General features: G+C 44.2%; 1 protein-coding gene across 1 annotated transcript; it reads left to right on the top strand.

Annotated features, from left to right (window-relative positions):
• The first annotated feature begins 47 nt into the window (after positions 1–47).
• LOC138949392 (divergent protein kinase domain 1B-like) lies at positions 48–21,061 on the top strand. The gene is made up of 7 exons (XM_070321204.1): positions 48–144; positions 1,094–1,197; positions 1,843–1,965; positions 11,408–11,512; positions 12,903–13,106; positions 13,304–13,444; positions 14,647–21,061. Exons 2-7 carry the CDS (start codon positions 1,120–1,122, stop codon positions 15,217–15,219), a joined length of 1,224 nt encoding a protein of 407 aa, XP_070177305.1. The 5' UTR covers positions 48–144; positions 1,094–1,119; the 3' UTR covers positions 15,220–21,061.
• The last annotated feature ends 2,567 nt before the right edge of the window (positions 21,062–23,628 follow it).

The raw sequence follows: 23,628 nt of genomic DNA, 5'->3' as shown, positions 1-23,628 counted from the left end.
AACTATCAGACATGCACAAAAGTGGTAGGAAGTTTAGAGTTGTTTCCCCTGACAGGTGCACTTGCAGATTTCGGGAGGATCCACGACTGAGCCCCAACAAGCATTTTTGTTCTTCACATCCTCATCGTTGAACATTCCTTGGGCGTGCGTACAGTCTTTATTGTTGAGGAAAATGTATTTATTATTTTGTGTAAATATTGGTTTTATTAGCTGGAACATGGAAGCCGTATCTACAAAGGACACGTCTACATAGTAATGAACAAAACAACTGTACATTGTAGCAGACGATACCACGCTGATATTATGTGTTGCCTCATGTTATTAATCTCTTCAAGTGTCTGCTGCAACTGTGTTTAATAACCCACTGTTTATCTGGTGCATGTTTGGGTTTAACTTGATTTGACACTGCTGAATTATTGTTATGTGCTATTAGGAAGCAGATTACATGTTTAGGGTAGAAAGAAAATGTTGACAGAAAACAGCTGGGTTTTTTCTGTGCAGAGTGATGTGTACATTTGTTTTTGTTCTTGTTGGTGTAGTGTTTGTGCTTCTGTAATGTATGTTTGAAAGTGATCTTGTACATCCGTGTTTTTTTATGATCATGAATATAGTACAGTTGAACTAGGTTTACATGCACATTGCATGTTTACAGTAATACAGTTGCACAAGCAATTCAGAACAATATTTTACATTTCAAGTTTAAAACAGACATGTATGCTGCATGAGTACAGTTTCCTAAAATTTCTGATAATATAAATTATAATTGCAATGTTGCTATGTTTGTTCATATTTTTGTAAATTTATCGCCATTTCACCATTTGATTTAAAATTAAAGACTCTCTCCCATAAAATACTTGATTTTTGGAGGTCTTAAAATGGGGGTTTCATTGTGCAGATCGAGTGGGCATTTTTTAAATTTCTTATACAACTGACACGTAACTGTAGATCTGTGAAAAGCCTGGTACATGCAGGTAACATTTTGGCTTACACGGGAAGGAAGCTATATCTGTACATGACTACTGTAAAATAGGAATGAAGGGAAATTGTAGACATTTTGGTGTCTAAATTGTTATGTTTGTTTGTCATTTTTCAGAGTGTGCATGCTGAGTTAAAAGTAGCATGCGCAGATGGAGGCGACTCAGGTGCTATGTGGATACTGCTAAAGCTTTTGGCCTGCTCCTTTTGACGCTAGTCATGGTAAGGATATAGTCACTCTTACGTGAGACAGGGAGTTATGGAGAGATAAGATGTTTAGCTGGTTATATCCATTCAATATTAAACAAATGCATTCATGGTAAGGCTTGTTGCGGATTCATGAGATAGAGAGTTATGGAGAGAAAAGATGCTTCAGGCTACATTTAGAAACAGAGCCACGCTTATGAAAACATCAGAAGACAGGACAGGCATATATTTCAATGATTATCTCACACAGCAACAAACATCATATGCTCACACAAAAAGGCGCATGCATGCCCCTTCATGCACTATAGCTATCCCCACACATACATGTATCACCAATACCTAAAACACACATGTGCACATGACTCAAACATGAACATTTACAAACACACTCGCATGCATGCTCACAAGCACTTTTTCGACTTGATCTTGAAATTTGAAATTTGTATTTTGCTTTTCAAATCATTGAGTGTGCATGTGCATGGACAAAGTTTATTTATTCATGGAAATGAATAAACAAGTATTTGCACAAAAAGAGAAAGAGAGAGAGTGTTTGTGGGAGAAAAAGGTAAAAAATAACGTTCTTCAACTTCTTGTGTCAAGTTATGACCATGAACCAGTTTTTTTTAATTTTTTATTGTTTGTGTTTGTTTTGTGTTGCAGAAGGTGGCTGACGAGGTCACAAAGCATGCACGCTTGGTCGGCATTATACTGAGCGTGGCACTCGTCTGGATAATTTATTCACGCTTTGATCCCTGTCACGGGAGGAAAATCACTACCAAACTGGTAAAGCTGTTTTCCGTTTTTCTTTAACATTCAGGCCTGGGAATAATACACCTTTCATCGTAAATACGACGAAGTTTTTTTTCTAATTGTGTAAGAAAAGAGCCTCCATGTGCCCTTAAAAATGCTTAAAACGCTAAATTTTCCCGTCAGTACGCCCAAACCACTTTTACTAATTCCCAGGCCTGAACATTGTACAATGAAACCACTGTGTGGAGGCATACAAAAAAACACTTGAGAAAGCCAGGTCTTTAAGGAGAGGATGTCTTTAAATAGAGGTAAAGTGACGGGCGCTGTGGCGGGGTGGTAAGACGTCAGCCTCTTAATCGGAAGGTCGTGGGTTCGAATCCCGGCCGCGGCCACCTGGTGAGTTAAGGGTGGAGATTTTTACGATCTCCCAGGTCAACTTATGTGCAGACCTGCTAGTGGCTTATCCCCCTTCGTGTGTACATGCAAGCACAAGACCAAGTGCGCACGCAGGGTTCGTACGCTCCTTGAATCTCCTTGAATCCCCTTGAATTTTCAACCCCCCCTTTTAAGGACCTTGAATCTCCTTGAATTTGGAGAAAATGGTCATTCTTGTGTTTTACCTCCTTGAACCTCCTTGAATTCTGAAGTGCAGGCAAACAAAAAAAATGTTAATATTAAAGTTTTTCAGCAAAATGAAGCAACTTGACATTTTTGTTCGTTGCTGGAACGGGCAGCAAGTCCAAACGGAATACTTTTGGTTTGATCCAGGCTGTCCGCGGTCCTACACACACACGTGGACACACGCTCGATTGGTTTGTCCATCGCGCTGATCAGCAAGTGCTAGACACTATCACGATCGATCAAACTCTTCCTTCCGATCATTACTGTGTCTTAGCTCAGCTCCACCTCACTCGTCCTCCTCCTCGCCAAGTCTTCGTCCAAGCTAGGAACTTAAATGCCGTAGACTTGAGTGTGTTTGAGTCTGACCTTAAGTCACGACTAGCCGTGTCTCCTCCTTCGTCCGCTGACGAACTTGATAAACTGTTGTTAGCTCTTCTTGATCAGCATGCTCCTGCTTCCAGCCGCCGCGTCTCTCACCGTCCTCCGTCGCCTTGGTACTCGTCCGCTGCGCCTCAGTTGCAAGATGCCAAGCGTGAGAGACGTAGAGCAGAGAGACAATGGTTGAAATCAGGCCTGACTGTTCATAAGCAGATTTTTCAAGTTGCCAACAAAGCAGTCACTAGCATCGTTCACGCAGCCAAGACTGCATTTTACAATGTCAAAATACTCGCATGCTCTTCTTCAAAACAGTTGTACGACATCACTAACACTCTTCTTGGTAAATCTGACTCGTCTCCACTTCCCTCTGAGATTCCTTCTTCTCGTCTTCCTCAGGCTTTCTCCGACTTCTTTGACAGCAAGATTTCCACACTCCGCCAGTCTCTTGACGCTCTCCCCCCCACCCAGTCCCCCATCCCTGACCCCTCCTATTCTGGCCCTGCCTTCTCCTCATTTCAGCCTGTTACCGAAAGCACAGTCAGAAAAACTATCATGCACGCCGGCATCAAAACATGCGAACTTGACCCCCTTCCCGCCTCTATCCTCACTCACTGTCTAGATACTCTCCTCCCGCATTTCACCTCCGTCATCAACGCCTCTCTCTCATCTGGGTCCTTTCCTGCCATTTTCAAATCCGCTATCCTCCGACCTCTTCTCAAGAAACCTTCCTTGGATCCTGAAAATCTGAAGAACTACAGACCAGTGTCTAATCTCTCATTTCTCTCCAAAATAACAGAAAAAATCGTACTCTCCCAGCTTTTGGACCATCTTGAAGCCAACCACCTTCTCTACTGCAATCAATCTGCCTATCGCTCTGGACACTCGACGGAAACCGCTCTACTGAAAATTAGCAACGACATACTGACTGCACTCGACAACAACGACGTCTGCCTTCTCTCTCTGCTGGACCTGAGCGCGGCATTTGACACTATTGATCATGCCGTGCTCTTGTCCCGCCTTCAAAACTCTTTTGGCATTTCTCAGTCTGTCCTTTCTTGGTTTCAGTCCTATCTCACCGATCGCTACCAGTCTGTCTCTGTGAACGGCCTATCTTCCTCTGCTTCTCCTCTACAGTACGGTGTGCCCCAGGGCTCCGTCCTGGGGCCTATTTTGTTCGTCCTTTACACCCAACCCATCCCTTCAATTGCCGCTCACCACTTTCTCTCTCACCACAGCTTCTCCGACGACAACCAACTCTATCTCTCTGGACCTATCTCTGACCTCCCTCGCCTCATTGCCTCCACCCAGTCTTGTATCACCGACCTCAAGGCGTGGATGGACCTGAATAAGCTGAAGCTTAATGAGGAGAAAACCGAAATGATTCTTGTCTCTCCTAAAAAACATCTCAATCATCCTTCTCTTCCCTCGTCTGTCGATCTCAATGGTTCTTCTATTGCTCTTTCTCCTGCTGTCCGCAACCTAGGTGTCACTCTCGACCAGTCCCTGTCCTTCCATCAGCATGTTGCCAATGTCTGTCGCACTTGCTTCTTTGAAATCCGCCGCATCTCCTCCATCCGTCATCTCCTCACTGAGGATGCCACTAAAACTCTGCTCTGCGCCTTTGTCCTATCGCGACTCGATTATTGCAATTCCATTCTATCGGGCTCTCCCAACTACATCATCGAAAAGCTTCAGCGTGTTCAGAATCATGCCGCCCGCCTCATCTTTCGTTCTTCCAAGCATGACCACATCACCCCTCTTCTTCAAACCCTACACTGGCTGCCTGTTCAACAGAGGATTCAGTTCAAGATCTCCACACTCTGCTTCAGAAACTTTGATCTATCGTCCCCTAGCTATCTTTCTGACCTTCTTGATGTCTACTCCCCCTCTCGCTCCCTAAGATCCTCCGCAGACACCCGCCTTTTTAGGATACCATCAGCACGCACCAAAACATATGGCCAGCGCACCTTCTCCTACCAGGCCCCATCCATCTGGAACCAACTCCCGCATTCACTCAGGCACTCCACATCTATGCAATCATTCAAAACCTCACTCAAAACACACCTCTTCCCTCACTAGTCCGTTAATGACCACACATCACCCTCTCCTGCTGGTCCTTGATCTGTCTCTTTCTTTCTCCTTCTTCTTCCCTTTCCAGCTCTATTCTTCTTCTCTCAACAAACTTTATGTATCCAATACTTTATTTATTTATTTACGACTGTTTTTCCGTCTAGAATGCATGTGCCTGTAGTTGGTATGAGTGAGTGCGTCGCGTTCTCGCTGTGCGCCTGTCTGTGAGTGTATGAGTCCTTGTCGATTTGTGTTTCGTATAATGTTCACTATGTATTTTATATTTTGTAAGCGCCTAGGGCTATATTTAGATTAGGCGCACAAATGTTCATAATAATAATAATAATAATAATACGCTTCCAAATTTCTTGGACATGCTTATGCAACCACCCTGATTGATTCTCTGGAGCCTGCCATGGTGGAGCTGGGATACCGGAAATACTCCTTGAAAACTCCTTGAATACTCCTTGAATTTCACTGTCAGGTGTCTGTATGAACCCTGGCACGGAAAAGATCCTGCAATCCATGTCAGAGTTCGGTGGGTTATAGAAACACGAAAATACCCAGCATGCTTCCTCCGAAAGCGGCGTATGGCTGCCCAAATGGCGGGGTAAAAACGGTTATACACGTAAAATTCCACTTGTGCAAAAACACGAGTGTACGTGGGAGTTTAAACCCACGAACGCAGAAGAAGAAGAGGTAAAGTTACTGACACAATGAAGAGAAAGTCTGAGAATGTCGGATCTTAACGTAGAGGGTATCTTATCAATGGGGGTCTTTGAAATAGGTTTCACTGTATTGTGAAATTTTGCAGTAACTTAGACGTTATTAGTTTGAGCTTTTACAAACACTGTCATTGTTCAGGGAGGGTTCTCTTCTTCTTCTTCTTCTTGGCGTTCGCAGAGGTTACACAATCAGTCCAGCACTGGTGATAAATGTTGTCGTTTTCTCCAACTCCTGTCGACTGCCGTATAGTTTGGTCTGCAAGGGAGTTGGTGACGGCCACACTTCTTTTCGTTCCTCATCTAGTAAGGGACATCGCTGTAAGATGTGTTCCGCTGTTTGGTCCTCTTGACCGCAGGCACAGGTTGGTGATGGCGCCAGCTTGAACTTTCGGTTCATGTGAGCATTGAGCCTGTTGTGGCCAGTACGCAGCCTGATGAGGTTGACTTGCTGCTCTCTGGACATTGTGTGGTAGTCATCTCTGTTTGTCCTTGGCCTCATCAATGCCTTGATGATTGTCTTCTGCTCACTAAAGCTGACACTGTTTTCAGGTTGGTCTTCCACGGCTCCTTCTTTTGCCAGCTCATCTGCCCTTTCATTTCCTGGTATCCCACAGTGTGCTGGTATCCACTGGAGGACAACTCTTCTGGTTTGTCTGACCATCTGTAATGCTTTGGCCAGCTGTGGGAGTTTGTCGTTCTCTAGGGCCTGAAGGACTGAAAGGGCGTCCGAGAGGAAGACAACTTGGTAGCAAGGGTCTGCGGAGTCCTGAACGAAGGAGGCGGCCTGCATGAGAGCTTCTGCTTCTGCTTTATAGTTTGTGCAGTGTTTGCCAGTGGCAACGCTGGATGTAGCTGTATGTCCCCCAGGGAACTGGATGAGAATGCCTGCACCTCCATTGAGCACGGCGTTAGTTGCTGATCCATCGGTGTATACATGGATCCACGCCTCTTTTGGGTACTGTTCGTCGATCAGGGCTAAGGTGAGTGCCTGTCGAGCTGTGTCAATCTGATCTTCTCCTGAGGTAACATGTGGAACACTGGTGCAGATCTGGATGCCTGGTTTCTCTGTTGCCTTGGGGGTTTCCTCTTCTTCTTGAGTCAGAGGTAGAGTGTTCTGTGGAAGGACTTCCCTGTACTGTCGAGAAAGTCTCTTGCTCTCGTGTACAAAACTGCTCCATTTAAGCCGGTTCTTGGTGAGGTTGCTCAGTCTGTGCTTCATGGGGTGGTCGGGTAGGCACTTGAGCTTCTCGGCCTGTACCATAGTCTTGGCTTCTCTTCTCTGACAGAGGGGTTGGATGGTGGTAAGCTTCTCCATTTCCTTGATGGGCGTGGATTTCATTGCACCGGTGATGAGTCGGAGGGCCTGGTTTTGCACACGGTCAAGGGTCTGCAGGTTTGTCTTGGCTGAGGTTGACCACGCTGTGGAGCCGTACTCGAGGTGGGGTCTGATTGTTCCCTGGTATACTGTCTTCAGTATCTTCTCGTTCGCTCCCCAGGTGGTACCTGCCAGCTTCCTGAGTATGGCTAGCTTGCGCCGGGCCTTCGTCTCTGCCTGTGCAATGTGTGGTTTCCAGGTCTGCCGTCTATCAAAGGTGACACCAAGGTACGTTGCTTCTTCATCCTCTCTCAGAGGAGTTCCACCAAGCCTAATGGTTCCGGCTTTCTGCTTTGGCGACAGTGTGAATAGGGTGGTGGAGGATTTCTCCTTGTTGATGGAGACGCACCAATCTTCTGCCCATGCGTTCAGCCTATCTGCCGCTTGCTGCATTCTGTAGGTGGCAGTACTTGCGTGCTCCTCCTTGCACCAGATCACAAGGTCGTCTGCGTAGAGAGCAGCTTTGATCCCCTTGGGCATCTCAGACACCAGATCGTCGATGAAGAGAAGGAAGAGTGTGGGGGAGAGGACTCCGCCCTGAGGGACGCCATGACGAAGGAGGAACTTCTTGCTTTTGGTCTGGTCGACGTTAACTCTTGCCCTGCGGTTATAGAGGTAAGAGCGAATCCACTGGTACATGTTGCTGGACACGCCTTTCCTCAGCAGTTTTACAAGGAGTCCATCTTTCCAGACCTTGTCAAAGGCCTTCTGAAGATCTATCCAGGTGACGAAGACCAGCTTCTGTTCCTGAAAGGCATCTTCAACTTCTTGCGCCAGGTAAGTGACCTGATCTTCAGTGCTGCGGAACTGTCGGAATCCAGCTTGTTCAGGGGCGAGGAGGTTCCTGGATTCCAGGTACCACCTGAGGCGCTCGTTCACAATTCTCTCCAGGGTCTTCACAACACAGCTGGTGAGGCTGATTGGGCGATAGCTGGTGGCCTTCTTTGGATCCTTCCCTTTTTTTAAGATGGGGATCATGATCGCTTCTCGCCAGAGTTGTGGTAGCGATCCTTCTTGCCAGCTGCTGTTGAAGACCTCGAGTAGCTTGTTCTCTGCTGCACTACCAAGGTGGGTTAGCATCTCGTTGGTGATGCCGTCTGGGCCAGGGGACTTCTTCGCCTTTGACTTTTTCAGAGCTGAGTGCAGCTCGTGGAGTGTGAGTGGTTGACTCATGGCTTCCACTGTCGACTGTCTGGCAGGTCTCTCTCTTTTCTCTCTTCTTGCTTCTCTCTGTTTCTCGGGGCTAACATGGAGGTTGCTCTCAGCTGCATAGCTTTCAGCAAATTGGTTGGCAGCATGCTTTCCAGTTAGCACCTTCCCGTTCTCTTCTAATGTGATCTTTCCTCTGCTGGTGTTCTCATCATTCAACTGCTTGGTGAGCCTCCAGAGCTTTCTGCCATCCTTCTCAAGGTTCAGAGAGCTTGTTTTCTCTTGCCAGCTTCTCCGTCTTGCCTGTAGCTTCTTTTTGAGAAATTTGGCTTTGGCTTCCTGGAGGCGGATGTTGTTGTTTTGTGACGGGTTGACTTCTGCTTCCCTTCTGGCGTCTGCCAGATCATCATCCAGTTCCTGCAATTCATTGCTCCAGTAGGGCTTATAGTCTCTCCTGGCACCCCTGGGAATGGACTCACGCGCTGCTCTGAGGATGCTCATGTTGAAGTCCTTCGCCACCATGTTGATGTCTCGACCCTCGACTCTGATGTCTTTGGTGAGTTCGCTGGTGCGGTGTCTAAAGAGGAACCAGTTCGCTCTTTTGTAGTTCCACCGTGGGAAGGAAGCTTCAGTGCAGGACTCCATGCCCAGGGTCAAAAAGACTGGCCGATGGTCACTTCCACCTAGCTGTTCTCCGACCTCTCTGCTGGTTAGCTGGTGCATGTCTTCCGTGCAGAAGGCTAGGTCAGGAGTTGATGTAGTGTGCCATCTTCTGGAGTAGAATGTAGGGCAGTCAAAGGGACTGTTCAAAAGGATGAGACCTTTGTCGTCCTGCCAGTTCTCCACCTCTTCTCCTCTCCGATCCAGGTGGTCATATCCCCAACTCTGTGAATGACTGTTGAAGTCACCCACCACGATGAAGTTGGAGGCCTTTGCGGGGATCGTGTCAAGGGCAAGGTGTCTATCATTGGGGCAGTAGAAGTTGACAAGATGGAATTCTGATGTCTTCGTCTGGATTCGAATCACCTGATATTCGGAGTCCTCCATGTGCGTTTCTATCAAACAGGCATTGATGTTGTTCCTGATGAGGGTCAGGATTCCTCCTTTGCTTCGGTCTGTTCTGTCGGACCTAAGGCATTGGTAGCCTCTCACTTTGAAGGACTTTTGGGGTGTCAGGTGCGTCTCCTGAATACAGCAGATGTTGATGTTCTTCTCATGCAGGATATGCTCCAACTCTGTCTTCTTGTTCAGGATACTTTCTGCGTTCCAGTGCATGACCTGAAAAGGTCGCTGCTGACTGGGTTTCTTCCTGGTTGTGGTGGTGCCAGTCACTTTCCTCCCGCGTCCCCTGGCGTGACAAGACGGACGGGAGGGACCTCCAGTAGTTGGGGCTGGGTCCCTTTGAGGCATGGGACCCGACGCTGCTCCATCCTGGGGGGTCCTCAATGGGCGAGCGCCATTTCCATCTGTGCTGGTTGATTGTGTCATCATTTGCGTAAGTGCGTGTACCCGTGGTTTGTTAGAATGCGCCGTGCGGCCCGGGTCCTCCGTCTTCAGCATTCGGGGTTTTCTGTTGGGGTTACCTCACCCTTAGCTCATGGCCCGTACGTCCTACCCTGAGAGCACAGGGGGGAGGATTTTCCGGGGTCCCACCCGGAGCCAGTTTGGTCCGCGGCCGCAAGCGGCTGATCTCCATATCTGAAGACCGTTCCCCTATCCGCCACCCGGGGACGCGCTGGGTTGGGGGTGGTCGCCCCACTGAAAATCCCACACTGGGTTAAGAAAGATCAGCCTGTCCCAGGGAGGGTTCTCTAGGATTAATCTAGACACAGGATATCTATTATCTGTTGGCTTATTGACTAAAGGCATCCATGTCAAGAACAAACGCCTAGAATGTTAGGTTCAGTTAAGTTGAAAATATCTCAGTGTATATATCAGAAGGTCTTTTCTATCCTTAGCGGATTATGACTTTATTCAGTTATTCTGCAGAAAAACAGAAATGCTGGAGAAAAACTGTTTGTTTCTGCAGCATTTCTGCATAATGTCATCTTTCGCGAGAGCAACGTTTTTTTCTGCAGTAAAACAGTTTTACTGCAGTAAAATTGAAATCAAGAATGCTGCAGTAAAACGGTGATGTTGTGTTTACACTTTTTCTTCAGCATTTTGGCATTATTCAGTTATTCTGCAGAAAAAATGCTGCAGAAAAAATGTAAACAGGTTTTCTGCAGTAAAACAACAGCACCGTTTTACTTGATTTCAATTTTACTGCAGAAAAAAACGCTGCTTCGGCAAAAGATGACATTATGCATAAATGCTGCAGAAAAGAACGGTTTTTCTCCAGCATTTGTCTTTTCTGCAGAATAACTGAATAAAGTCATAATCCGCTAAGGATACTTTGCACCATGATGTGAAAGCATCTGCAAAATTGTGCAAGAGCAACAGCTGTTCAATGTAAGATGTGTGTGTGTGTGTGTGTGTGTGTGTGCGCGCCTCTGTGTGTGTGTGTGTGTGTGTGTGTGTGTGTGTGTGTGTGTGTGTGTGTGTGTGCACGTCTGTGTGTGTGTGTGTGTGTTGTGTGTGTGTGAGTGTCGGAGGGAGGGAATGTGGGTGTATGAGTCATTGTTAGTGAATGAGAGAGAGAAATTTCATTTTTCATTTCATTTTCATTTTCATTTTCATTTTTTCATTTTCATTTTCATTTCATTTTCATTACTTAATTGTCCCATCGCTGGGAAATTCGGGTCGCTTCCTCCCAGTGGAAAGCTAGCAGCAACGGAGTCGCGCTACCCAGGTGTCTGCGTGTTTAGGTGTATTCAGCCACCTGCACTTATGGCAGAATGACCAAGGTCTTTTACGTGCCATTGTGATGACACGGGGGTGGGACATGGCTTCCGTCTCTGGGTCTGCACATAAAGTTGACCCGTGTCCGTCCCGGCCCGAATTCGAACCTGCGACCTTCCGATCACAAGTCCAGTCCTCTACCAACTGAGCTACCGGGAATGAGGGTGTGTGTGTGTGTGTGTGTGTGTGTGTGTGTGTGTGTGTGTGTGTGTGAGCAATAGAGAAGGAGAGAGTGAGTGAGTGTGTGTGTTTTTAACTTTGCACATTGTTCAATTTCTCTGTTTGTTGTGGACGTTGTCACTGCTTCTCATTTCAGTGCAATGATTATTACCATGGAGAAATTTCTGGCAGCATATGTCCACAACTGTGTCGCGAGGAATCCATCTACCTGACATGGTGCACAGAAAATGGAGAGGAGAAGGTTAGTACAGAACAAATAATCTATAAGACTAAAAAGTACTTCATTTTTTCTCCTACTGATTTGCAGGTCTCTGTTTGTTCTTGTGTGTCAGAAATTGAAGACAAATTCACAGATATTTTTCTTCTTCTACTGATTTGCAGCTTTTGTTTGGTTGTGAGTTTTTTTTTCTTTTTCTTTGGAATCACAAATTGGAGACAAATTCATTCATTTTCAGAAACTTATGCCCAATTGGTTTTTTTCTGGGAGCTAAAATTGAATTGTCAGGGCAGTGTTTTTTGTTGTAATAACCAGGGGGGGGAAAAGGAAAAAGGACTTGATTTATTTAGTTTGATGAATTGATGTTCTCTAATGGGTAAAAATGTGAATGATACAAGCAGAAAGGTAAAGAATAAGAAGAATGAGGGAGAGGAGATAATTGAATAGCCACAAACCTGTTGTCAGTGTGGTTGAGATATAATCAATAATGACACATGTACGTACATGTAATGGAAGAATTATCGTGTTTTGAACACACGAGAAAGATAAAGGTATGGTACGTAATACCTAGCAATAGACGATGTTAAGAAATAAATATGTCAATTTTTTTTAGCTGTGGAAGAGTTGCTTTCCTCCATGGAAACACTGAGGCAAGCCTACAATGTCACGTGTAGCTTGCCTCAGTGTTTCTATGGAAAAGCAAGGAAAACAAGTGAAGCAACTCTTTTACAGGGTGACCCCAAAAAAAAGAGTACCCAAACAAAACGTCATAAATTGAACAAAAATAAAGCAATCTTCATAAAATTTATTTACACACACAAGTAGCCTCTGCATGATTTGCACAGACAATTTTAGCGTTCTAGCTTGTCTTTCAGAAAAGTTATGCTCATTCTACAGAACATGCTCCAAATGGCCTCCGCGCCGATTCAGGCAAACTTGAACTCGCCGCGCAAAGTTATCAATCACCCGCACACACTCCTGTTGCGAGATTCCGCGAATGGTTGTTGTGATGGCTCGCTTGAGTTCTGCGATTGTCTGTGGGTTGTTCCTGTTGACGTTGTCTTTCAGGAACCCCCAAAGATAGAAATCTGGGGGATTTAAATCCGGGGGAGGCCATTTGGAGCATGTTCTGTAGAATGAGCATAACTTTCCTGAAAGACAAGCTAGAACGCTAACATTTTCTGTTGAAATCATGCAGAGGCTACTTGTGTGTGTAAATAAATTTTATGAAGATTGCTTTATTTTTGTTCAATTTATGACGTTTTGTTTGGGTACTCTTTTTTTTGGGTCACCCTGTACAAGCCATAAAAAGCTGACAAAGATATTTTTGGAATTCATCTATTTAAGGGGTTACTTGTGTGTTCAAATCGCTCGTCAGAAACATTACACATTTTTTAATTGTTATTTTCCACAGAGTTTTTGGTGGGGAAAAATGCTGATGAGAGTCCCAGCAGACCTTGAACGTGATGAAAGGGAGTTAACTCTGGTGGAAGGACTGCTTCCTTCAGAGTTCCTTGCCCTTTTACTGGATTATCTTAATCTCCAGCTTGGGAATGGTGACATGCACAATCTCGCACGAGAGTTAAAGAAGTTTGGCGATTTCAACGACGATGGGAAGGTTGGTGTTGAATTCTGTTGTTCTTTGGGGTGGTCCCTGCTGGCATGTTAGCCCCTTTTAAGTTTTAGTTTAAATCTAATTTTTCTTCTTTCATTCTATCTTTCTGTTTTTGATTTTCTTTCTTTCTCTCTTTGTTTAATTTTTTTCTTTCTTAACCATGCACATTATGATTTGAAACTGTGCGTGTTTCATCACAGCTGTCCCTGGGAGAGGCTCAGTCACTATGGCGACTGGTTCACAAGAGAGAGTTCCTGGTCATGTTCATCTTTCAGCACAGCTACGGCTTCCCCGCTCTCAACGGAACGTGCGGCAGTCTCTTTGGATTCCAGTACCCTGATGTGAGTTCTGTGTGTGTGTGTGTGTGTGTGTGTGTGTGTGCGTGCATTTGTACGTGTGGTGGTGTGTGTGTGTGCGTGCATTTGTACGTGTGGTGGTGTGTGTGTGTGCGTGCATTTGTACGTGTGGTGGTGTGTGTGTGTGCGTGCATTTGTACGTGTGGTGGTGTGTGTGTGTGCGTGCATTTGTACGTGTGGTGGTGTGTGTGTGTGCGTGCATTTGTACGTGTGGTGGTGTGTGTGTGTGCGTGCATTTGTACGTGTGGTGGTGTGTGTGTGTGCGTGCATTTGTACGTGTGGTGGTGTGTGTGTGTGCGTGCATTTGTACGTGTGGTGGTGTGTGTGTGTGCGTGCATTTGTACGTGTGGTGGTGTGTGTGTGTGCGTGCATTTGTACGTGTGGTGGTGTGTGTGTGTGCGTGCATTTGTACGTGTGGTGGTGTGTGTGTGTGCGTGCATTTGTACGTGTGGTGGTGTGTGTGTGTGCGTGCATTTGTACGTGTGGTGGTGTGTGTGTGTGCGTGCATTTGTACGTGTGGTGGTGTGTGTGTGTGCGTGCATTTGTACGTGTGGTGGTGTGTGTGTGTGCGTGCATTTGTACGTGTGGTGGTGTGTGTGTGTGCGTGCATTTGTACGTGTGGTGGTGTGTGTGTGTGCGTGCATTTGTACGTGTGGTGGTGTGTGTGTGTGCGTGCATTTGTACGTGTGGTGGTGTGTGTGTGTGCGTGCATTTGTACGTGTGGTGGTGTGTGTGTGTGTGTGTGTGCGTGCATTTGTACGTGTGGTGGTGTGTGTGTGTGTGTGTGTGCGTGCATTTGTACGTGTGCTGGGTGTGTGCATAATTATATGTGCATGTGTTTCCAATTCCCCCCCTCCCAACCCCCCTAGAGTTTCACTTCAATGTTGTCCTATTGCTAGGAAATTCAGGTCGCTTCTTACCAGGGGGATGGGGTTTGTGCCACGGGGGGGGGGGGGGGGAATTCTTAGGTTGGATTCAGACCTGTGACCTCAGGATAACAAGTACACACACACAAAAACACTGAGAGACACACACACGCACATGCCACTTACTTATATCTCTGGTAATTGAAAATGGTAAGCTTTGTTATTTGACGCTGTCAATTCTTTAAATGATTGTCAGCTTCATTAATTTGTCATAACTTTTGCTCAGTCCGTTGATATAAGGTTGATTTTTTGTGTGGGTAGGTGAGCGCCATTTACAACAAGAACGTCTTTCCGCTCAACATCCTTTCATCCTCCGCTCATACCTGGTTCCTGCCGTCATGGCAACAACGAGCCAAGGTGGCGGTAGGGATCCTGGATGTGATGTTCGACATCTACGAGGACAACCACATCAAGTTCTTCATGTGCGACGTCAAACCCACCGCCATCGGACACGGCCCCACCCATGAAGCCATCGTCACCGACGCCCGGCATATCTACTCTAGCGCTATGCTAGCCAACGCCTTGGAGAATCGAACCTGCAGCCACGACCACCACTGCCACTTCTCGCACTACTGCACCACCATGTGCGACACGCGGCGGCAGCAATGCACAGGGGAGATCACCAAGCCCACGCTGTGGCAGGCCTGTCATCTGTTGCGGGAGTACCTTCTCTTTGACGCTCCGCCCAAGTTGAAGCCGACGCTGGAAAGGTTGCTTTCGAGGTGTTCACATCTGATTATCTATGGACAGTCTATTGATATGAGCCACGTAGTGCTCATCACCGATCTCAAAACCATCCTGTGGGATCATATCAAGAACATGGATGTTAGGTGATTCATGATTTTTGTTTGTTTTGTTTATTTAATAGATTTGGGGGTTGGATTCAGTGAGATAATGAAAATGCGGTGTAGCATCATCTGCCTGAATACATCAATCAATCAATCAATGAGTCTTTATATCGCGCATATTCCGTGGGTACAGTTCTAGGCGCTCTGCAGTGATGCCGTGTGAGATGAAATTTTATACGGCCAGTAGATTGCAGCCATTTCGGCGCATATTTACCTTTCACGGCCTATTATTCCAAGTCACACGGGTATAGGTAGACAATTATTAACTGTGCCTAAGCAATTTTGCCAGGAAAGACCCTTTTGTCAATCGTGGGATCTTTAACGTGCACACCCAATGTAGTGTACACGGGGGGAGGTTCGGACACCGAAGAGAGTCTGCACATCGCTAAACCATCCTGTGGGATCATATCAAGAACATGGATGTCAGGTGATTCATGATTTTTGTTTGTTTTGTTTATTTAATAGATTTGGGGGTACCCCCCGCGGGTTAGGGGGAGTCCCATATTGATTGGGACGAGAAAGAATTTACCCGATGCTAACCAGCATGAAATGAAATGAAACCAGCATGTCGTAAGAGGCGACTAACAGGTTCTGTTTCTCCTTTTACCCTTGTTAAGTGTTTCTTGTATAGAATATAGTCAATGTTTGTAAAGATTTTAGTCAAGCAGTATGTAAGAAATGTTACGTCCTTTGTACTGTAAACTTGCATTCTCCCAGTAAGGTCATATATTGTACTACGTTGCAAGCCCGTGGAGCAATTTTTTTGATTAGTGCTTTTGTGAACAAGAAACAATTAACAAGTGGCTCTATCCCATCTCCTCCCTTTCCCCTATCCCATCTCCCCCCTTCCCCCGTCGCGATATAACCTTGAATGGTTGAAAACGACGTTAAACACCAAATAAAGAAAGAAAGAAAGAAAGATTTGGGGGTTGGATTCAGTGAGATATTGAAAATGCGGTGTAGCATCATCTGCTTGAATACATGCATCGCTAAACCATCCTGTGGGATCATATCAAGAACATGGATTTCAGGAGGTTGATGATTTTTTTAATTATTTATTTTATTTGATAGTTTTGGGGGTTGGGTTCAGTTAGAGGTATGGGTATTGAAAATGCGGTGTACAATCTTCTGCCTGAATACATGCATCTCAAAACCATTCTCTGGAATCATATCAAGAACATGGATGTCAGGTGATTGATGATTTTGTTTGTTTGACAGTTTTGGGGGGTTAGGTTCAGTGAGAAGTATAGGTATTAACAAGAAGAGCAAACGCTCGATCGAGTCACTTTCGCAGTTCTGAATATTATATGAGGCATCAGATGGACAGGAAGAAATTGCTATTCACAACACAATGAGTCACGTTCACATAAAATTTGAGCCCGGTCACTTTTATAGTTTCCGAGAAAAGCCCAACGTTAAGTTGTGTGTTGCCGAACAGAAAAGGCTAGTTATCTCCCTTGTTTTTCTGATAACGTTCGTAAAAGGCTACAGATGTAAATACTTTGATGTAAAGAATAATCCTACAAAGTTTCAATCACATCCGATGAACTTTGTCAAAGATATAAAATGTCTAATTTTTCCTTTGACGCTGACCTGTGACCTTGAAAAAGGTCAAAGGTCAACAAAACCATCGTTAAAGTGTAGAGGTCATTGGAGGTCACGACTAAACAAAATATGAGCCCGATCGCTTTGATAGTTTCCGAGAAAAGTCCAACGTTAAGGTGGTGTCTACGGACGGCCGGCCGGACGGCCGGCCGGACGGCCGGCCGGACAGACTAACACTGACCGATTACATAGAGTCACTTTTTCTCAAGTGACTCAAAAATGCGGTGTAGAATCATCTGCCTCAATACATGCATATCAACTAGAGAAAAAACACTTTTTTTGGTTTGCAGCTATGATTTATTTGGGGCACTTGTACTTTTGGTAGGCATTTTCTTTCGTGGCACATGACATGTTCACCACAGTAGCAACATAAGCACACATGTGTGATAAATATAGCAGGAAAACTTTGTAAGAATTTTATGCAAATTATTTAATTTGTTTTTCTTTTTTTGGTCTCTGACATGTAGTTACTTAACCATTTTTTGAATTTGAAAAGGCACAAAAAGGACGATGTACTTGAATGTGAAATCGACATCAGTGAGTTGATTTTGTTTTGTTGAATTCTTTCGGGATTAATGTTGTAAGGATCATTTTGATGTTATCAGGAAAGCTGAGTTTTAAGGATTTAAAAAAAAAGGTAAGAAGTTGGGTTAGGTAGCTTTATTTAAGAGTTCTCACTCATTTCAGATTGAAAAACATACAGTCGAACCAACCCACTTATGAGAAACTCGGATACAAGAAACATTGCTTATAACAACACGATTTTCCCCCTGCCAATGGTTGTTGTTTTTTTACTAAAAAATCCCTGGATAAGAGCAACTATATAGGCTCAATCAATCAATCAATATGAGGCTTATATCGCGCGTATTCCGTGGGTACAGTTCTAAGCGCAGGAATTTTAATTTTTTTAATAATTTTTTTATGCAATTTATATCGCGCACATATTCAAGGCGCAGGGATTTATTTATGCCCTGTGAGATGGAATTTTTTACACAATACATCACGCATTCACATCGGCCAGCAGATCGCAGCCATTTCGGCGCATATCCTACTTTTCACGGCCTATTATTCCAAGTCACACGGGTATTTTGGTGGACATTTTTATCTATGCCTATACAATTTTGCCAGGAAAGACCCTTTTGTCAATCGTGGGATCTTTAACGTACACACCCCAATGTAGTGTACACGAAGGGACCTCGGTTTTTCATCTCATCCGAAAGACTAGCACTTGAACCCACCACCTAGGTTAGGAAAGGAGGGAGAAAATTGCTAACGCCCTGACCCAGGGTCGAACCCCGGCCGGGTCATACCTAAGACTTTAAAATTGGCAATCTAGTCGCTGCTCCACCTTATGGGGTTAGTGCTAGGACTGGTTGGTCCGGTGTCAGAATAATGTGACTGGGTGAGACATGAAGCCTGTGCTGCGACTTCTGTCTTGTGTGTGGCACACGTTAAATGTCAAAGCAGCACCGCCCTGATATCACCCTTCGTGGTGGACTGGGCGTTAAGCAAACAAACAAAAAAAATCTAACTGAAGCCACAATAGGACTTAGATCTGACTAAAGCAACAATAAGACATATATATGATTAAAGCCACATTAAGACTTAGATCTGACTGAAGCCACAATAGGACTTAGATCTGACTAAAGCAACAATACGACTTATATCTGATTAAACCCACAATAAGACTTAGATCTGACTGAAGCCACAATAGGACTTAAATCTAACTGAAGCCACATAAGACTTAGATCTGACTTGAGCCATGGTGAGAGTTAGATCTGACTGAAGCCATTGCATGAGGTTGTCTGCATGGGCGATTCCTTTGGGGTGGCTGTTGTGGCGAGGTGTTGGCTTGGACAGACTGTTTTGCTTCACTTAGCATCAGTCGTCTTCTACCTCCGGCGGGTTAGGGGGAAGAATTTACCCGATGCTCCCCAGCATGTCGTAAGAGGCGACTAACGGATTCTGTTTCTCCTTTTTTACCCTTGTTAAGTTTTTCTTGTATAGAATATAGTCAATTTTTGTAAAGATTTTAGTCAAGCAGTATGTAAGATTGATGTTAAGTCCTTTGTACTGGAAACTTGCATTCTCCCAGTAAGGTAATATATTGTACTATGTTGCAAGCCCTGGAGCAAATTTTTGATTAGTGCTTTTGTGAACAAGAAACAATTGACAAGTGGCTCTATCCCATCTCCCCCCTTTCCCCGTCGCGATATAACCTTCGTGGTTGAAAACGACGTTAAACACCAAATAAAGAAAGAAAGAAAGTCGTCTTCTTGCCACTTTTTCTTTTTTTTTCTTTTCTTTTGTTGTTGGTGTCAAAAGTACGAAAAATTCATCTTATTTGTCTCACTCGAAAATGTTGTATTGATGAATGAACTACAATTTCAATATATAAATGTGATACGCATATATAGCCAACTTGGCTCCTGCGACGTACTATACCAGAACCTTTTGATGTAAATCAAACTAAAAAGAAAATTGTGCCACTTTCACATTTTGTGCATATATTGGATCGGAGGAGAAGAGCATATTACTAGGCTTTGTTTTGTTTGGTGGTGTGTTTTACTGATGCCAAATTTTCGAAGGAGTACATGTATTAAGATCCTTAGCAAAGTCATGTTAAAAATTGTATCATTTGAATTTGTTAGAATTTTTGCTTTCTTTACTGCAAACATACAAGGGTAAACAGGTAATGATTGTAATATACTCTTCACCACTTTGACACAGGGATTTTACATTAAGAAATAGAATGTGATATTGGAAATTGCTTTTAAATGACTACACATGTATTCTCTACCACTTTTATACCCTGTACGTACCACTTTGACTCTTAGTTTCCGGATTCAAAAACATGCAATGAAAGCAATATTTAAGACCACTTTTTAAGTGACTTTTTGTCTTTTGTTAAAAAGTTAACTGTTGCATTCAGGCATCCCGCAGTGGGGCACTGCGGTTATGAAATTAAAGGCCCCTCCTGTTTTTGGAACCGCAGGAGCTTTCTAGTTTGCTGTTAGGTAGATTTTTGGTTCCTCTTTCCTTTCATGCTCTCTTTTTCTTCATGAATTCTTTTCTTTTTTCTGCCTTCTTGCTCATTCACCTGTATTTTTTCCAAAAATCTCTTCTCTTGCCGCTTGTCTCGCGATTCATGTATAGTTTAATCTGTTAGTGTTCTGATGTAAGTCCAGCAGTAGATAGGTTAAGCCTATTTTAACATACTGGAAACTGGTAATCTTCCAGTAGGTATTAATTTAGTTTTACTAAAGCCTGCTGGGACACAAGTAATGGGTTAGTGCATTTGTAAACAGGAATCGCTTGACAAGTGGCCCCCTTCATCCCCCCCTTCCTCGTCCTGATATGGCTCTGCGTAGTCGGCTGGACGTTAAGCAACAAATAAACAAACAAACAAACAAAAGCATTCAGGCAACATTTTCCCACCACTCAATAGTCTACAGCTATATTGTTTCAATTGTTTAAACAATTTCATTTGGATCTGATGTTGTGGACATTTAAGTAACTCCCTAGATTTATGTGTTTATATGTCGTGCTACCCCCCGCGGGTTAGGGGGAAGAATTTACCCGATGCTCCCCAGCATGTCGTAAGAGGCGACTAACGGATTCTGTTTCTCCTTTTACCCTTGTTAAGTGTTTCTTGTATAGAATATAGTCAATGTTTGTAGTTTTGTCCAGTAGCAGCACTACCCCCCGGCGGGTTAGGGGGAAGAATTTACCCGATGCTCCCCAGCATGTCGTAAGAGGCGACTAACGGTTCTGTTTCTCCTTTTACCCTTGTTAAGTGTTTCTTGTATAGAATATAGTCAATGTTTGTAGTTTTGTCCAGTAGCAGCACTACCCCCCGGCGGGTTAGGGGGAAGAATTGACCCGATGCTCCCCAGCATGTCGTAAGAGGCGACTAACGGATTCTGTTTCTCCTTTTACCCTTGTTAAGTGTTTCTTGTATAGAATATAGTCAATGTTTGTAGTTTTGTACAGATTTTAGTCAAGCAGTATGTAAGAAATGTTAAGTCCTTTGTACTGGAAACTTGCATTCTCCCAGTAAGGTAATATATTGTACTACGTTGCAAGCCCCTGGAGCAAATTTTTGATTAGTGCTTTTGTGAACAAGAAACAATTGACAAGTGGCTCTATCCCATCTTCCCCCTTTCCCCGTCGCGATATAACCCTTCGTGGTTGAAAACGATGTTAAACACCAAATAAAGAAAGAAAGACGACATGAGATATATATATATATGCAGGTAAATGGTGCAACTCGACAACTGCTTTGTATTATTTTGTCCAGTAGCAACACTGGTGATGATTTAGTTACAAGCAACGTGTGTGCCAATGGGAATGTAATGTGTGGGGAACATTATTATCTAGTCAGTGTTGCAGCACTGTGTCATATCAATTTTAAGCCTTACTTTGTTGTGTTGTGATGTGATATTTATGAGCCATAAGCAGTTTCATCATTGCCATAAACAGTTTCATCATTGTCGCCATGCAAAGCCTACATTTTAGTTGTAAGCTTTCAGTTTAATAAGTGCTTTAAGTCTAGTCAAAGCCGTTGTCTTTTTGAAATACAAAATAATTGGGTTTGTTCATAATTTGTTTTATGATCTGCTAGTCTTGAGACAAGCTATGGCTCTAGTTACTGCTGTGCCCCAATGATCCTGGGGATGATGAGATGTGTAAGTCGTAAACTTACAAGTCGCAAAGACGGGTGTAATGGCCGAGTGAATAAGACGCCAGCCTCCCATGCGAAAGGTCGCGTGTTTGAAACCCGGCCGCGCCTGGTGGGCTAAAGGTGGAGATTTTTCCGATCAGTAGACGGGAGCAATGGTCTTGCGGTTAAGACGCCGGCCTCCTAAGCAGTGGGTCGTGGCTTCGAATCCAAGCCGCACCTGGTGGTTTATGGGTGGAGGTTTTTCCGATCTCCAAGGTCAATTTATTTGCAGACCTGCTAGTGCCTTATCCCCCTTCATGTGCACACACACGCACAAGACCAAGTGCACACAGAAAAGATCCTGTAATCCATGTCAGAGTTCGGTGGGTTATAGAAACACGAAAATGTCTAGCATGCTTCCCCCAATTGCGGTGTATGGCTGCCTAAATGGCGGGGTAAAAACGGTCGTGATAACCCACTCATGCAAAAAAACATGAGTGTACATGGGGGTTTCAGCCCACGAACACAGAAGACGTAGAAGAAAGTCGAAAAGTCTTGAGAAGTAAAACTATACATTTTTATATAGCTCGATCTATTAATTAGTTCAATTTGATATTACTTTGTTTGCCATTATTATACATTACGTTTTTTATATTCTTTGAAAGATAATTAAGGTCTGAAATGTGGAAAATGCATGTACACTTTTTTGGTAGCTTCTTTCAGAATGTGTAATCAGTACATTTTAAGTGCTGCCTGAGTGATTTGATTGCATACTCCTGTAGGTATTAGTATTGTACCCAAAACCTGCTCAAAAAACACATTCTTTTTGTACAGTTAATGTGTGTAGTAATTTACACAGACACATCCACTATTCTTTACTCATAACTATTTATTTATGTTGTAATCAAAATTGAACGGTCATTTGTATGTTTCAAGAAAAAAAAGATTTTTGTTGTTGTTGGGGCGAATGTCGATAAAGGTCACTCCTGTTTTTATCGGGATCCAAGCATGTCATCGCGATATAGCCGAATTCGCGATGTAGTGGAACGTGATATAGTGGAATTCCCCTGAACATGTATTTGATATTGTGTGAGATCCACCTGTTTGATATTATACGGTCCCCCCCGCGGGTTAGGGGGAAGAATTTACCCGATGCTCCCCAGCATGTCGTAAGAGGCGACTAACGGATTCTGTTTCTCTTTTTACCCTTGTTAAGTGTTTCTTGTATAGAATATAGTCAATGTTTGTAAAGATTTTAGTCAAGCAGTATGTAAGAAATGTTAAGTCCTTTGTACTGGAAACTTGCATTCTCCCAGTAAGGTAATACATTGTACTACGTTGCAAGCCCCTGGAGCACATTTTTCATTCAGTGCTTTTGTGAACAAGAAACAATTGACAAGTGACTCTATCCCATCTCCCCCCTTTCCCCGTCGCGATATAACCTCCGTGGTTGAAAACGACGTTAAACACCAAATAAAGAAAAGAAAGAAACGGAAGCAGTCTTAAATGGGGGGGGGGGGGGGGGGGGGGGGGGGGGGGGTCTTAAGAGGGGGGTTCCACTGTACAAGATTCATCTGTTTGGGTGGTGTCATAGTGTCCGGTTCCCGCAGTGGGGCACTGCGGTTATGAAATTAAAGGCCCCTCCTGTTTTTGGAACCGCAGGAGCTTTCTAGTTTGCTGTTAGGTAGATTTTTGGTTCCTCTTTCCTGTCATGCTCTCTTTTTCTTCATGAATTCTTTTCTTTTTTCTGCCTTCTTGCTCATTCACCTGTATTTTTTCCAAAAATCTCTTCTCTTGCCGCTTGTCTCGCGATTCATGTATAGTTTAATCTGTTAGTGTTCTGATGTAAGTCCAGCAGTAGATAGGTTAAGCCTATTTTAACATACTGGAAACTGGTAATCTTCCAGTAGGTATTAATTTAGTTTTACTAAAGCCTGCTGGGACACAAGTAATGGGTTAGTGCATTTGTAAACAGGAATCGCTTGACAAGTGGCCCCCTTCATCCCCCCCCTTCCTCGTCCTGATATGGCTTTGCGTAGTCGGCTGGACGTTAAGCAACAAATAAACAAACAAACATAGTGTCCGGTTGTGGATCTATGACTATGGTAGTTTTTCAAAGAACTTGAA

This window comes from Littorina saxatilis, linkage group LG15 (genome assembly GCF_037325665.1).
Source record: "Littorina saxatilis isolate snail1 linkage group LG15, US_GU_Lsax_2.0, whole genome shotgun sequence".
Classification (NCBI taxonomy): Eukaryota; Metazoa; Mollusca; class Gastropoda; order Littorinimorpha; family Littorinidae; genus Littorina; species Littorina saxatilis.
The sequence above is the reverse complement of the archived record's forward strand: the minus strand, read 5'-3'. Positions and strand labels throughout refer to the sequence as shown.

Coding starts and splice junctions, on each gene's coding strand:
- LOC138949392 (XM_070321204.1), top strand. CDS start 1,120: ATGCGCAGATGGAGGCGACTCAGGTGCTATGTGGATACTGCTAAAGCT. Junction 1,198..1,842: donor TCCTTTTGACGCTAGTCATG/GTAAGGATATAG, acceptor TTTGTGTTGCAG/AAGGTGGCTGACGAGGTCAC. Junction 1,966..11,407: donor GGAAAATCACTACCAAACTG/GTAAAGCTGTTT, acceptor TTCTCATTTCAG/TGCAATGATTATTACCATGG.